Here is a 15,060-nt window from a genome sequence, read left to right on the forward strand (position 1 = left end):
CAATGCTGTCTGCGGTAAGAGAAATGACCAGACCTGTTTATTTTTTTTTAACAGGTGTAGTCAGGTCCCCACCCATGCGAGCTCAGGCTAAGCCAACGCAGATGACAAAAACATAGCAATCAATATGAAATTGGACTACAAGTCTATATCGACATGCATAGCGTTACACATACGTGCGCAGAACCTACCAAAAAGTGTTTTACGGGTTCCACAGGGGTGGCAGTCCGGCTGTTGTCATGAAATAAATTCCTCCAGAGTAGTCCACAGTAATGCAGCTTCTCTGGCACTTCCGCCAGAAGTTACGTATATACACATGCTCTTTTTTTCCGTCCCTTAGTAATGATGTCATCATTTGCGGCCCGAAAAAGAAAAAACCAACCGTGGTTGCTAGGTAGCGTGTCCCGGGGTGGTAATTCATGAAAGGGCCGCTGGTCTTCACGTCTTAGCTCAAAATAAGGTAGGGCTGTACAGCGAATGAGGGGAAAGAACAGTGTCTGTTTAAATACGTAAATCTGGCAGTGCTCAGCGTTAATTTTTGTGGCGAATTTTCAAGCATTCGGCGAGTTACCGTGTTTACCAAGTGGACCTGTCATGACATAACTGGCTGCTTTGTAGTTCAGCTAACTATAGCTACACGTGAAGATCATGTAAAGGTGTACATTGTAATTATGTAATAACACAACAGTGAACTGTACGTCTAGTTGAATCGGCGCTCTAAGTGTGCATCCGTTTTCCATTCTTCATTCTACACGGTGATGTAGTTTGCAGAGACTTGTTTTAAAAGACTGCGTAGGTTTAATACTGCGCACGAAAGTATGTGATATATAAAACTGTTCTTTTTCAACCCTGTGCAAATATTCTTATCATAAAACATCTCACTGGAAATTGAGTGCACGTGCATAAGCATCGTATTAACTCTGGTTAACCCCCCACAATTAACCATACATGTTTAATGAAACGGCCTTTATGAATGCGCCTTGCATATAAATTGGACAGTCCTGTAACAGTTTTTTTTTTGCAAGAAGATGGCACTGTTGCGACACAAGTGCAAAAAGAAGAATTTCACAGAGCGCGAAATTGAAGTTCTTTTGGGCGAGGTGGAGAGGAGACGTAGCATACTGTTTAACGGCGTCAGCATGGGCGTCAGCAACAAGAGGAAGCGCCTGGAGTGGCACAGGGTCTGCGCCGCCGTGAACGCGTCCAGCGCCGTGAACCGCTCCGCGGGGGAAGTTAAGAAGAAGTGGTTCGACATCAAAGTGCAGGCCAAAAAGCGCATATCGGCGCACAGGGAAAGCGTGGGTGTGGGCGGGTGGTGCGTGGGAGCTCCGCCGCTCTCCCCGCTGGATGAGCGGTTGGCGTCGATCATTGGGGACATCCACATGAGCGCAATGCTACCGCCACTGGATGAGTTCACTGAAATGGCCGAATCCACTGCAGTGAAAACAGGTAAAAAGTCCGTTTTTTTCCCCAAATAGATTTTATTTGTTTCGCGCTTTTTACAGTCAGTTGTCACGAAGACACTTTTTGCAGAGCAACAGAAAAAGAGCAAAAACCAGTCCTGAACTCCCAAGTAGCAAGAACATGAGATAAATAAATAAAAAAACTCCCCAGTGCAGAGAAAAACCCTCAAAAGGTGGCAAGAAAAAACTCCCGATGGGAAGAAATCTCAGGAGGAACCCAGCTATAGAGGGGGAGTCCATCCTCCACTGGCCAGCCTGGTATATTTCATTTTATTTGGTAACGATGCACCACGACTGTAGAAAAATATGTGCACTCATGTAATGTATTAATTAAACGACCGTCTTTGAAAGAATGTGCCTGACCACACACACTGCAGGTCCAACACGGTGCACAATTTTCTGTGCTCTGCAGAGTCGGAGGATCAGAAAATGGGTGTGCCGGGGGCCGAGGAGGTGCCGGAGAGAAGTGAGGAGGCGCAGGAGGGAAGCGAGGAGGTGCAGCAGGAGGAAGACAGCGCGCCCGGGCCCAGCAGCGTCTCCGGTGCGGGGCGTGGTCACGCAAGCGGGGACGACGCCGCCGTCCGGACGCAACGGGACCTCATCAGATCCATCGACAACGTGACCTCTGAACTGAAACATATCGGAAACGTCCTATGCCAGATATGCTCCACATTAAAAGAGCTAGTTAAAACATACACTGTTGTTTTTTAAAATTTATTTATTTAACCGTTATTTAACCATTATAAAACCCAACTGAGATCAAAATTTCTTTTTCCAAGGGGGACCTGACATAAAACACAAAGTTACACAAAAAAAAAAGAAGAAAAAACAGTTGACAGACCAGTTACAGACATCAAATGGGGAATGAGACAGTAGTGTAACAGCATGTGTGCCTAATGCCACTAGTGGGGCGAAATGTGGATGATTCTAGGGGCCCACAGCAGCTTTTGGGGTGGGGGGCCCACAGCTGGAAAAAAATATATTTATTTTATTGACAAAGAGGGGCCCAGAGCAATATTCTTTCAGGGGCCTGAGAATTCCCAGCCACGCCCCTGCTTAGCGCAACGTCAGTGCAGTCAGTGGTGCCGATGGCGTTTGGGAAACCGGACGCTGCTTGCGCTTCGATGTCGGCCTGTCCCCCCCGCAGTGTAATGCTGGCTATCGGCGTGTCGTATTAATCATACCATCCAGCCTGGCTGGCATGGCGAAGCTGGGGAACGGCGGCGTCGTCCTCTCTGCCCCACAGTGCCGGAAAGCCCACAGTGGTCGGTGCCTGTAATGGGACCGGTTTGGGCTGGTTTGGACCGGTTTGGGCTGGTTTGGACCGGTTTGGTCCGGTTTGGACCAGTTTGGTCTGGTTTGGCCAGGTTGGCCTGGTTTGGCCAGGCTGGTCCGGTTTGGACCAGTTTGGTCCGGTTATTTCCTGGAGAATGGCTCTTGGGAACGGAAATCAGCTCATAAGCCTGTAGTCATCACGGGCCTGGAAATTCCTGTGGTCCCTGAACACCCGCTCCCTCCTAAGTGGACTCACAGATACAGCATTTGCCCCCTTCTTCATTTCCTCCATTATCGCATATTTGTCAAACTGAGTGGTTTCATATCAAAATGTCATAATCAGACAACGGCAAGTAAACACGACACACGTTTTTCAAAATAATTTCCTTTACTTAAAAAAGCTATCGAACTCCCATATCACCCATGTGAAAAAGTAATTGCCCCCTTAAACTTGCTTTAGCGGCAATAACTGCAACCAAGTGCTGCCATTAATTTGATATCAGTCTCAGATTCATGTGGAGGAATTTTAGCCCACTCTTCTCTGCTTTAATTCAGGCAATTTGGTAGGTTTTTGAGAATGAACTTCTCGTTTCAGGTCCTGTCACATCATCTCAATAGGGTACAAGTCAGGACTTTGACTAGCCTCCAAGACTTTTGTTTCTTTTCAGCCGTTCAGATGTGGACTTGCTTTTGTGTTTTGGATCATTGTCTTGCTGAATAACCCAATTATGCTTCAGCTTCAGCTCACATTCTCCTTAAGAATTTTCTGGTAGAGAGCATAATTCATGGTTCATTCAATAATGGTAAGCTGTCCTGGTTCCAAGGCAGCAAAGCATCCCTACCCCATCACACTACCACCACCATGTTTGACTGTTGATGCAATGTACTTACTGTGAAAAGATGTGTTTGCTTTATGCCATCCATCATGGGACCCGTGATATTCAAAAAGTTCCCCCTTGGACTCGTCTGTCCATAGAACATTATCCCAAAAGGCTTGGGGATCATCCAGGTGCTTTTTGCAAATGTGAGGTGAGATTTTGATATTTTTCTTGGTTAGCAGTGGTTTCTGCCTTGCTATTCTCCCATGAATTCCATTTTTGCCCAGTCTCTTTCTGATTGTGGACTCGTAAACACTGACTTTAACTGAGGCTAGAGCTGAAATTGTGGCACACTCCTGGGAAGATTCACAACTGTTCCAAGTGTTTTCCATTTGGAGATACTGGCTCTTACTGTGGTTCAGTGGAGAACATGCACTGCAGGTAGAACATGCAAACTCCACACAGAATGGCCATTCTGGAGGTTAACTCTGTTGTCTTGTCCAGCGGTTGTGGTTATTAATAGTGAAACATGTCAGCGCAATGACACACTATTTGTGTGTGATCTGATACACGAGATATCTGTGGATAGGATGGATTCAATAGCTAAACATCTTAGTGTATCAACACCTATTTTCATTAGGGATTATGCATTTAAAAGAAGTGTCATCACCGGCTTAAGCTGATATATATGGCGCAGATCGGTAATAACGTTGTGTCAGTTAAATGAATGGGGATGATGTACACGTTTCAGGTTCACCAAAAACGACAGTTTGATCCATGGTGGTCTTGTGACTTTGAACGGCTGCTGCTGGAAAGCAGAGCTCTTTACTGCAGACAACTTTTCCATCACTGTTGGCATCGGCAGGCAGTTGCTGCACAGACACCATCTCTTATGCCCTACTCTCCTCTCCCTCTCCTCTGGCCCCCGATCCTCGTTGTTTTGATTTATTTGATGAGGGCTGTCCTCGGTGCTTTCCTGCTGAGTAACGTCCCGCTCTGGCTCGAATTGAAAAGGCTGGACAGAAGACATTTTCAGTGCCGCTCAATGAACAACAACAATGGAATGGAGACTCGAGCAACTGTTTAATGTCACTACCCAGAGTGCACTGCCATGGTCATGTGGTTTTCATGACGTATTTATATAATTGAAGGCATTCACACCATATTAAGGCCTACAAGTCTTAACAGGTGGGGTTCCCTTAAAGAATCTGTGCTTTCTGCTCAGCCTGGCCTCAGTCCAACACCACACCTCCTGCAGCTGTGGGCTGAACCAGGAAGTCATTCCCACTCTCTCTGTCACGCAGTTTCAGGGAAACTGAACTTAAGGCTGTCTCTGTCCGTGTGAGCTGTGAAATGGCTGAAGGTGGAGGTTTATTCGATCAGGACCAGTTCAGCTGCCCGATCTGTCTGGATCTACTGAAGGATCCGGTGGCTATTCCCTGTGGACACAGTTTCTGTATGGGCTGTATTAAGCGCTACTGGGATCAGGATGATCATACTGGTGTTTACAGCTGTCCCCAGTGCAGACAGACCTTTGCCCCAAGGCCTGTTCTGGGCAGAAACACCATGCTGGCTGGAGTGGTGGAGAAACTGAAGAAGACAGGACTCCAAGCTGCTCCTCCTGCTCACTGTTTCGCTGGACCTGGAGATGTAGCGTGTGATTTCTGCACTGGGAAAAAGCACAAAGCTGTCAAGTCCTGTCTGGTGTGTCTGGCCTCTTACTGTGAAACTCACCTCCAGCCTCACTATGAATCTCCGGCCTTTAAGAAGCACAAACTGGTCAAAGCCACCGGAAACCTGCAGGAGAAGATCTGCTCTCATCATGACAAACTGCTGGAGATTTACTGTCGTACTGATCAGCAGGGTATCTGTTATCTGTGTACATTGGATGAACACAGAGGCCATGATACAGTCTCAGCTGCGGCAGAAAGGACTGAGAAAGAGGTAAGGACTGAAGTTCTTAACTGGCAGTTTTCACTGAGCTCAATTTATAACACAAAACCCAAAAGTACTGATAATAACTGCAGCGAAAGAGAAAAGGATAAATGGGCTGAATCTCTGTGTGAAAAGCTTGCCATGCACCCAGACCTGCATGCACTTATGACAGCGCATGTTTCCTTGCATGTGCATCACACTGCACTCCAACGTGCACTGCAACTGGCTTATTCATTCATTTTTTAAAATTTCCTCTTTGTTTCTTTAGAAGATTGCGATTCCGTGGGTGTTTTCATTGAGTGGGTGATCAGAATCGGTGACCCCCCCCCAGTTCCTTGCATTCCTTAGGGCTTGCTGGAGTGTTGACATCAGTGTTTTTAAAACTAGATATCTTGTGTTTCTTTACAGAAGCAGCTGGGGGCAACACAGAGTAACTTCCAGCAGAGAATCCAGGAGAGAGAGAAGAAGCTGCAGGATCTGAGACAGGCTATGCAGTCACTCGAGGTGGGTACTGACCAGAGGAGACGACAACAGCTGGCTGCTGGAAGAGTCATTTCAGGGCTCAGTCAGGGCTCTCCTCCAGTCAGCCAGCGAGGAGCTCAGTGTTGGGCCACTTTCCAGCCCTGTGGGGCTCAATCCCACTGAGCCACACTGTGGTGAACAGTCTGGGGTCCCAGTAAGAGCTGAGTGAAAGGCCTAGTTAAAATGTACAGCCCTCCTCTCTCTGTGTCTCCTAACAGCGCTCTGCACAGGCAGCAGTGGAGGACAGCGAGAGGATCTTTACTGAGCTGATCCGCTCCATTGAGAGAAGGCGCTCTGAGGTGAGAGAGTTGATCAGAGATCAGAAGGCTGAAGTGAGTCGGGCTGAAGGACTCCTGGAGCGACTGGAGCAGGAGATTGCTGAGCTGAGGAGGAGAGATGCTGAGCTGGAGCAGCTTTCGCACACAGAGGATCACATCCATTTCCTCCAGGTAACATCACTGGCTCTCTGACGGTCTGTACTGTGAACATTGTACAAGACATATTTTTTCTTAATTTGGCCCTGTACTCTGCAATTGCATATTGAGTGTGCATATTCCCACTTTTATCAATGGGTATTTTTTGGTTTCCATTTGTTACCCCATTTCAGGGTAAGAATAACTTTGTCAGACATGTTCCTCATTTACAAAGATCTGCTCCTGGCATCTGCACAGGAGTCTGTATTGAGACTGTTCTCTGTCTGTCTGTCTGTCTGTCTGTCTGTAGACCTGTCAATCTCTCTGTGTTCCTCCTGGACCTGAAGACTTACCCAGCATCACTGTCAGTCCACACATCTCTTTTGAGGCTGTGAGGAAATCTGTCTCTGGACTGAAAGAGCAACTGGAGGACATTTTCAAGATGGAGTTCGTCAAATTTTCTGGAAGAGATTGGTGGACAAACCCAGCCCCAGAAATTGTGCTTACTAACTGCAAACAACACACTGGTGAGGCGCTTTTCCTAAGATTCACTTTTACATCATGAAATGCACTTTCACAGGTTATATATTAATAACAGAACTGAGTGACGTTTCAGTCTGTCTCACAGGTTGTATTCCGGATTGGTTTTTAAAGTACTCACAAACTCTAAATGACCCAAAATGTGGATTTTTATGTGTGAATTGTACCTGTGTGAAACCTCCAAAGTGTCCAGTATGTTAGGCTGCAGTACTTGCTGGCTCAGCATAACCTTAAGCGTTCACATTCAGAGCTTTGTGTAACCTTCAAAGAACCAAATATGTTTCATCCCTGATGCAAGATACTGTGGGAAGATGCCAGCGGAAGACGTTCTAAAACTCAGTCATTTTACGATAAAACATTACCATCTTGTCTCATCTCATCGCATCTTTGCTCAGTTTTGGGATAATAACTGACACTGGTACTGATACTGCATTCTGGATAACATCAGTTTTCATTTGCCTGAATATTATTTGTGAAATTTCCCTGGGAAATTGTGAAATAAAGTAATGTTTCAGAGTTAAACTTTCTCCACAGTGGAAGAAGCCCATATCGTAGAGTCCAGGACCAGAGAGAACTTCTTAGAATGTGAGTCTGTAATTAAACTTAAATTTAAAGAATGAAGCAATGTGAGAATGTGAGGTAACATGAATAAAGAGATGATTTGTATTATTTTCTGTTTTCATAAGTGACTTGCTTTAGAGATCTCATACATCTTCTCCTCCATCAGATCCCTGTTAATTCAGCTGCAATCATCCTGGTATTAAACGTATGGATCATATATAATAAATATATGTCCTGCAGTAGGACTGTGTGAAGAAAGTTACAAGACCGATATGCATTTATATAAAAACAATTAAGATCATATTAGTAAAAGTTGAAAATTCAATGCATGGGAAAAATTATTAACTAAAATAAGATGTAATCAAATTTTAGTCAAGAAAATATTGACTTCAAATATGTACAATATGTAAGACATAAAACATGTATGAACTGTAACATCTTTATCCTCAGATTCCTGTCATCTTACACTTGACCCCAACACAGTGAATCAACACCTCCGTCTGTCTGAGGGGAACAGAGAGGTGACCCGTGTGGAAGAGATCCAGTCATATCCTGGTCATCAAGAGAGATTTGAGGACTTGTTCCAAGTGCTGTGCAGAGAGGGTCTGTCTGGACGCTGTTACTGGGAGGCTGAGTGGAGTGGGGATCATTGGGTTTCTATAGCAGTCTCATATAAAGAGATCAGCAGGAAAGGGCGGGATGTTGACTGTGCCCTGGGAGGTAATGAGAAGTCCTGGAGTTTGAACAGCTGTCCTTCCAGTTATTCTTTCTGGCACAATAATGAGAGAACAAAAATCCCTGTTCCCCCCTCCTCCAGAATAGGAGTGTACCTGGATCACAAGGCAGGAACTCTGTCTTTCTACAGCGTCTCTGACACAATGACCCTCCTGCACAGAGTCCAGACCACATTCACTCAACCCCTCTATCCTGGGTTTGGGGTTCACTTTGTTCGAACCTCCTTAAAACTGTGTGATCTGGGGTGAGTCAAGAGAAAATCAGCTGTAAGTAAAGACAGGGAAAAGCACACGCACACATACCCGCACGCACACACACACAGACACACACCTACATGCATGCACACAGCCGCACACACACATACACACACATGCGCATGCACACACACACACACACACACACTCATACAGATTATTAACAGATTATATACTTTGTATAAAAGCCCCTGTAAAGGGTGTGATATTTGAGGTGGTTGGCATTCTGAGCAGATTTCTGAAACTCTGTGTGGCTGCAGTCTTCTCCTGAGCGCTTGTATTAAAATGCCTGAGAACTGCCTCTCTGACTCTGCCTCCTGTTTTCCACTGGTCTCCACCTGAGCTGTCCGTCAAACCGGCTCCACCCACTCCTTCTCTACTTGTTTTGATGGACGTCACAACATCTGTGGTGACTGGTGGTGATGACAGATCATTCTCACACTCAAACTTCAAAACAAATAAGCACATCGAGTGCTTATTTTCTTATAAGATAATCCACTGGAAGTGTATTGAGAAGCATATCAAAACTCATTTTAAAGATGCTTTTTGGATTTCAAATGCTTGTTCTTCTCGGATGAGCTACACGTAGACCATGTCGATGGAGGCCTAACACACGTAATAGTTAATTATTTTTACGCAGAACCTGTGAGGGGGAAAGCAGAAGATTTTTTTGTTTGTTGAATATTCTCTCTCTCTCTCGCTCTCTCTCTCTCTCTGAAAACCAGAATAGCCACATATCTGCAGAGGTGTGGTCTGGCATCTTACTGGAATAGTTCAAGGAAGGATGGTTTAAATAACTACAGAAATTACAGCTGGGAAATGTGCAAGTTCATAGTTAAAAATAATAAAACAGTTTTTAAAGAAAAAGAAACAAAATCAACCTGAAGTAACTCCAAAGCAAATTTTTAAGCAAAGTTACGATCTTCAACAGAAGTTGAAGGTGTGTGCATTGCCTGATTTCCTGTGACCACTGTGCAGTCTCATTTTCTGTATAATGCGCAGTCTTGCCATTAATAATTTGTTTGGGCGGAAAAAAAATGCCTGTATACTCATTTCATATTGGAATAAAAGACTTCTGACCCGGACGCTTCACGAGGACTCGCCCAGAATAAGGAACTCTGGAGCACGCGCTGCTCAGGGCCAAAGCCACTGTCTTAATAAACAGGGTAGGGACTGACGTTCCCACGGCTACGACGTCTGGTGTGTTTACTGACTTTGAGGAAGACATCGTAGGTACCGACGCTTCAGTCCTTCCATGTTGATTAAAACAGTGTCCGTGTGCTCCAGTGTTCCTTATTTAGGGCCGGTCCCTAAGAAGTGTCGGGGCCTGGAGTTGTACTCTTGTTTGAGCGCCCTGGCCTGTTGGGCACCTGTCCAGTCCTCTTTCATTTAGCTGGCTTGAAGCGCGTTGGGCATCTTCTTTATCATAGTCGTATTACATGCATTATCTCTGCGTTTCTGACTGGGGTACTCAGATCAGGTGCCCCTGTAGTGCTTCCCATGCATGTGTATACAGGCCATTACTGCTCAAAATACACACACAGTCCTTCAATAAATCTGCCCTTTGAGCCCTAAGATTAAATATTTCCTCAGGAATCTGCACTCTCTGCTCAGCCTGTCCTCAGTCCAACACCACACCTCCTGCAGCTGTGGGCTGAACCAGGAAGTCACCCCCCACTCTCTCTGTCACACAGTTTCAGAGAAACGAAACTTAATTCTGTCTCTGCCAGTGTGAGCAGTAAAATGGCTGAAGGTGGAGGTTTACTGGATCAGGACCAGTTCAGCTGTGCGATTTGTCTGGATCTACTGAAGGATTCAGTGGCTGTTCCCTGTGGACACAGTTTCTGCATGGGCTGTATTAAGCGCTACTGGGATCAGGATGATCATACTGGTATCTACAGCTGTCCCCAATGCAGACAGACCTTCACTCCAAGGCCTGTTCTGGGCAGAAACACCATGCTGGCTGAAGTGGTGGAGAAACTGAAGAAGACTGGACTCCAAGCTGCTCCTCCTGCTCACTGTTACGCTGGACCTGGAGACGTGGCGTGTGATTTCTGCACTGGGAGAAAGCGCAAAGCCGTCAAGTCCTGTCTGGTGTGTCTGGCCTCTTACTGTGAAACTCACCTCCAGCCTCACTATGAATCTCCGGCCTTTAAGAAGCACAAACTGGTCAAAGCCACCGGAAACCTGCAGGAGAAGATCTGCTCTCATCATGACAAACTGCTGGAGGTTTACTGTCTTACCGATCATCAGTGTATCTGTTATCTGTGTACGATGGATGAACACAGTGGGCATAAAACAGTCTCAGCTGCAGCAGAAAGGACTGAGAAACAAGTAAGGACTGAAATGCTGACACATTCAGTGAAAGTCATATTTTTTACAGGGATGACAGACATAATCTTGGCTTCTAGCTACAATATATAGGCTTATTAAATGGCTTCACTGAATGCTTGATTCTGATAAGCCTTTTGCCCAGTCGATTTTATTTAGAAATGTTGTATGCATTTGGAAAAGTCCTGAACACAACACTGTGATTTCCAGGACTGTAGTCCACAGTGATAAAGCAGTAAGAGCAGGAAGTGAACCCTAGTCAGCTCTCTGTGACGGCTCTGTTCACACCCCTCACGCCCCTATTCACTCCCTGAATGGGAATCAACATGGCTGCAGCAATTCGTTCATTCACACAGTTTAGAAGCTTTATTTGTGAGGCCATTGCACTTTGCACACTGACCTGCTGTATATCAAACACGGGAAAGTATATAGTTTGATCTGGGATATGAAAATACAGTTGCAACGTTTGACATTGTTATATGACATGACATAACTGGGAAGATAATGTATCTGCAGAGGCAACTGGAGGAGACACAGAATAAATTCCAGCAGAGAATCCTGGAGGGAGAGAAAGAGCTGCAGGATCTGAGACAGGTTGTGCAGTCACTCAAGGTGGGTACTGACCAGAGGAGAAGACAACAGCTGGCTGCTGGAAGAGCCATTTCAGGGCTCAGTCAGGGCTCTCCTCCAGTCAGCCAGTGAGGAGCTCAGTGTTGGGCCACTTTCCAGCCCTGTGGAGCTCAATCCCACTGAGCCACGCTGTGGTGAACAGTCTGGGGTCCCAGTAAGAGCTGAGTGAAAGGCCTAGTTAAAATGTACAGCCCTCCTCTCTGTGTATCCTAACAGCGCTCTGCACAGGCAGCAGTGGAGGACAGTGAGAGGATCTTTACTGAGCTGATCCGCTCCATTGAGAGAAGGCGCTCTGAGGTGAGAGAGTTGATCAGAGATCAGGAGAAGGCTGCAGTGAGTCGGGCTGAAAGACTCCTGGAGCGACTGGAGCAGGAGATTGCTGAGCTGAGGAGGAGAGATGCTGAGCTGGAGCAGCTTTCACACACAGAGGATCACATCCATTTCCTCCAGGTAACATCACTGGCTCTCTGACAGTCGGCACTATTTACATTGTACATACATGGTGAGGTCTGTGCTTCATTTACAGTGTTCTACTCTGGTATCTGTGTTGCAAAAATTCTCTGCCTGTCTGTAGAGCTGTCAGTCTCTATGTGCCCCTCCTGGACCTGGAGACTTTCTCAGCATCACTGTCAGTCCACACGACTCTTTTGAGGCTGTGAGGAAATCTGTCTCTGAACTGAATGACCGACTGGAGGATGTTTTCAAGGTGGAGTTGGACAAAGTTTCTGGAAGAGGTTGGTGGACAAACCCTACTGCCAAAAGTGTGCTTAGCCACTGCAAACAACACACTGCTGAGGTGCTCAGCCTATGATTCACTTTTACATCATGAAAGACACTTTCGCACATTATATATTAATAACAGGGATGGGTTAAATTTCAGTTTGTCTCACAGGTCATGAATTAATAACAGGGAATTACAGTTTGTCTCAGGTTAAATGTTACAGTTTGTGGAGGCACAGTTAAAGTGCTCAGAAAATGCTAAATGAATAAAAATTTGAGCAGCTTTATGTATGAGACATCCAATCCTCCCAGTATGTTAGGTTTCAGTCGTTGCTGGCTTGTGATCTTTTGATGTCTCTCCACAGTAGGGGAGGTCCATATTCTAGAGCCCAAGACCAGAGAGGACTTCTTACAACGTGAGTCTGTAATTAAACCTCAAATTAAGAGAATTAATCAACATTAGACGATTAGGTAACATGAATAAATATATGATTTGCATGGGGTGGCACGGTGGTGCAGTGGGTGGCTCTGTCGCTTCACAACAAGAAGGTTGTGGGTTCAAATCCAGCCTGAGTCTTTCTGTGTGAAATTTGCATGTTTCTGCGTGGGTTTCCTCCAGGTACTCCAGTTTCCTCCCACAGTCCAAAGACATGCAGGTAGGCTAATTGGAGACTCTAAATTGCCCCTAGGCGTGAGTGTGTAACTGAATGGTGAGTGAACGGTGTGTGTGCCCTGTGACAGATTGGCAGCCTGTCCAGGGTGTATTCCTGCCTTCTCACCCAATGCATGCTGGGATAGGCTCCCCCCGTGACTCTGCCCAGGATAAGAGGGTATAGATAATGGATGGGATATGATTTGCATAATTTTTTGTATTCATAAGTGACTCGCTATTGGGATCTCATCGCATCTTCTCCTCCATCAGATCCCTGTTAATTCAGCTGCAGTCCTCCTGGTATTAAACATATGGATCATATATGATAATACATGTCCTGCAGTCAGAGCTGGCTGGGGGCATAAATGCTCTATCCTGTCTTTTAGGGCCACAACCATCCATGGGCCACACAATTCAAGCTCTATATGTTAAAAAAACATTTTAATTGTGCAATATTCACAGTAAGGAGCGATTTTCATATTTGATAGTGTTGTTCTTGTGCTGGTTTCCTGGTACGTGATCACTGCCGACTCAACAACACAAAAACCAGATAATTAATATTGATATAATAGTGATTGATTAATTGAATACATTGGAGGAATACATAACTGAAGGGAAAGTACCTGAAATATGATACTGTTGCCTTTGGAATTACCTAGATTTCTGCATTAATGAATCATTAAATGTTTCACAATAATTGACAACACACTCTGCTTAAAGTAATAACACACAAACAATTGAAATTTTCATGTCTTCACTATCTATTCTCCTCCAACAGATTCCTGTCAGCTCACACTGGACACCAACACAGCACATCAATGCCTCCGTCTGTCTGAGGAGAACAGAGAGGTGACCCGTGTGAGAAAGATCCAGTCATATCCTGATCATCCAGAGAGATTTGAGTACTGGGCCCAAGTGCTGTGCAGAGAGGGTCTGTCTGGATGCTGTTACTGGGAGGCTGAGTGGAGTGGGGGTGTGGTAGATATAGCAGTGTCATATAAAGAGATCAGCAGGAAAGGGTGGGGTTATGACTCTGCTCTGGGAGGTAATAAAAAGTCCTGGAGTCTGCGCCGTAATGACTTTGGTTACTCTTTCCTGCACTATAATGAGGGCACTGAAATCCCTGGTCCCCCCTCCTCCAGAGTAGGAGTGTACCTGGATCACAGGGCAGGAACTCTGTCCTTCTACAGCGTCTCTGACACAATGACCCTCCTGCACAGAGTCCAGACCACATTCACTCAGCCCCTCTATCCTGGGTTTTGGGTTTATACTTCTGGATCTTCTGTAAAACTCTGTGATCTGGGATGAGGCAGCGAGTGCAGGGAAGATCAGCTGTAATTAAAAAGAGAGAGAAAAACACTCAAATGCAACATAAAGTTCAATTAAATGAAATATTGAACTTTAAAAGATTAACTGGTTGAAATAAAAATGGAATCCAGACCACATTCACTCAGCCCATCTGTTCTAGGGTGTGCTTGCACTCTCATCACGTTTACGGTGACTATCTTATTTTAGTTTGCTGTCACGGCCAAGATTCAGTTCAAGGTGTTTTATAATTCTGTCTGCTGCTTCTTTTTGTATTGATTATGTAATGATGCTGGGAAATTGGGCATTGATTAATAAAAATAATAAAATTAATAAAAATGATCATCTGCATTCAGCAGTTTTTCTTTGGGAGGGTTTCCAGGACACCGGTTCCCTTGGAGACCAGAGGTCTTCATGCACTGATTGGTCTGGGCTGGTGTCCTGAAATGGGATTGGTCAGGACTGGGTCCAGAGATGGAATCGGTCAGAAGTGAAAGAGCTGGAAGAGAAGGTGCACATTCAGTCCTGACCACCAGATGGTGCCAGAGAGCCTTGTATTAGAGGAGCTTTGATAAGGCGGTAATAAATATGAGACGCTCCATTTGATTTTTTTCTCTTTATATGTCGTCCTTTAATAGACTGCGTTTCATAAATTTTAAATGTCTCCACATTTCCCTCTCTGACATTTTATACAATTAAAACATATTCATTAGAAGTTGTATTTTGAATGCAATAGATGAATATGGGAAGAACATAAGAATAAGGACATGAGAATTTTTCTTCTCGGATGAGCTACACGTAGACCATGTCAATGGAGGCCTAACACATGTAATAGTTAATTATTTTTACGCAGAACCTGTGAGGGGGAAAGCAGAAGATTTTTTTCTTTGTTGAATATTCTCTCTCTCT

General features: G+C 45.1%; 5 protein-coding genes across 7 annotated transcripts in view; 4 read left to right on the forward strand and 1 right to left on the reverse strand.

Annotated features, from left to right (window-relative positions):
- Positions 1–315, reverse strand: part of rabggta (Rab geranylgeranyltransferase subunit alpha) — a 10,646-nt gene extending 10,331 nt beyond the window's left edge. The window contains exon 1 of the mRNA XM_035415136.1: positions 189–315. The gene's annotated coding sequence lies outside the window, so the exon portion shown is untranslated. The remainder of the gene's footprint in view (positions 1–188) is intronic.
- LOC118225953 (tripartite motif-containing protein 16-like) overlaps positions 1–15,060 on the forward strand; it is a 972,804-nt gene that overhangs the window by 72,422 nt on the left and 885,322 nt on the right. The gene's annotated exons all lie outside the window — the stretch shown is intronic.
- On the forward strand, positions 361–2,422 carry LOC118226031 (nuclear apoptosis-inducing factor 1-like). 2 transcript variants are annotated; one of them, XM_035415277.1, is made up of 3 exons: positions 379–457; positions 1,026–1,446; positions 1,873–2,422. In XM_035415277.1, the coding sequence occupies exons 2-3, from the start codon at positions 1,026–1,028 to the stop codon at positions 2,169–2,171; spliced, it is 720 nt and encodes a 239-aa protein (XP_035271168.1). In that variant the 5' UTR covers positions 379–457; the 3' UTR covers positions 2,172–2,422. The 2 variants fall into 2 exon arrangements, with proteins under 2 accessions (XP_035271167.1, XP_035271168.1); XM_035415276.1 differs by having other exon boundaries at positions 361–1,446; positions 1,873–2,186.
- Positions 4,886–14,494, forward strand: LOC118225970 (E3 ubiquitin/ISG15 ligase TRIM25-like). Of its 2 annotated transcripts, XM_035415137.1 has the most exons (7): positions 4,886–5,497; positions 5,897–5,992; positions 6,229–6,459; positions 6,734–6,950; positions 7,498–7,548; positions 7,975–8,431; positions 14,079–14,494. In XM_035415137.1, exons 1-7 carry the CDS (start codon positions 4,907–4,909, stop codon positions 14,152–14,154), a joined length of 1,719 nt encoding a protein of 572 aa, XP_035271028.1. In that variant the 5' UTR covers positions 4,886–4,906; the 3' UTR covers positions 14,155–14,494. The 2 variants fall into 2 exon arrangements, with proteins under 2 accessions (XP_035271028.1, XP_035271029.1); XM_035415138.1 differs by lacking the exon at positions 14,079–14,494 and having other exon boundaries at positions 7,975–8,813.
- LOC118226011 (E3 ubiquitin/ISG15 ligase TRIM25-like) lies at positions 10,215–13,817 on the forward strand. The gene is made up of 7 exons (XM_035415244.1): positions 10,215–10,847; positions 11,361–11,456; positions 11,691–11,924; positions 12,049–12,208; positions 12,560–12,610; positions 12,814–12,850; positions 13,625–13,817. The coding sequence occupies exons 1-7, from the start codon at positions 10,257–10,259 to the stop codon at positions 13,680–13,682; spliced, it is 1,227 nt and encodes a 408-aa protein (XP_035271135.1). The 5' UTR covers positions 10,215–10,256; the 3' UTR covers positions 13,683–13,817.

Source organism: Anguilla anguilla, chromosome 4 (genome assembly GCF_013347855.1).
Source record: "Anguilla anguilla isolate fAngAng1 chromosome 4, fAngAng1.pri, whole genome shotgun sequence".
NCBI lineage: Eukaryota > Metazoa > Chordata > Actinopteri > Anguilliformes > Anguillidae > Anguilla > Anguilla anguilla.

Bases quoted from the DNA above. Each gene is read 5' to 3' on its own strand.
- LOC118226011 (XM_035415244.1), top strand. From the start codon at position 10,257: ATGGCTGAAGGTGGAGGTTTACTGGATCAGGACCAGTTCAGCTGTGCG. The intron at 11,457-11,690 runs GTGGGTACTGAC...GTATCCTAACAG, and splicing joins AGGTTGTGCAGTCACTCAAG to CGCTCTGCACAGGCAGCAGT. The intron at 12,209-12,559 runs GTTGGTGGACAA...GTCTCTCCACAG, and splicing joins GGACAAAGTTTCTGGAAGAG to TAGGGGAGGTCCATATTCTA.
- LOC118225970 (XM_035415137.1), top strand. From the start codon at position 4,907: ATGGCTGAAGGTGGAGGTTTATTCGATCAGGACCAGTTCAGCTGCCCG. The intron at 5,498-5,896 runs GTAAGGACTGAA...GTTTCTTTACAG, and splicing joins CAGAAAGGACTGAGAAAGAG to AAGCAGCTGGGGGCAACACA. The intron at 5,993-6,228 runs GTGGGTACTGAC...GTCTCCTAACAG, and splicing joins AGGCTATGCAGTCACTCGAG to CGCTCTGCACAGGCAGCAGT.
- LOC118226031 (XM_035415276.1), top strand. From the start codon at position 1,026: ATGGCACTGTTGCGACACAAGTGCAAAAAGAAGAATTTCACAGAGCGC. The intron at 1,447-1,872 runs GTAAAAAGTCCG...TGTGCTCTGCAG, and splicing joins ATCCACTGCAGTGAAAACAG to AGTCGGAGGATCAGAAAATG.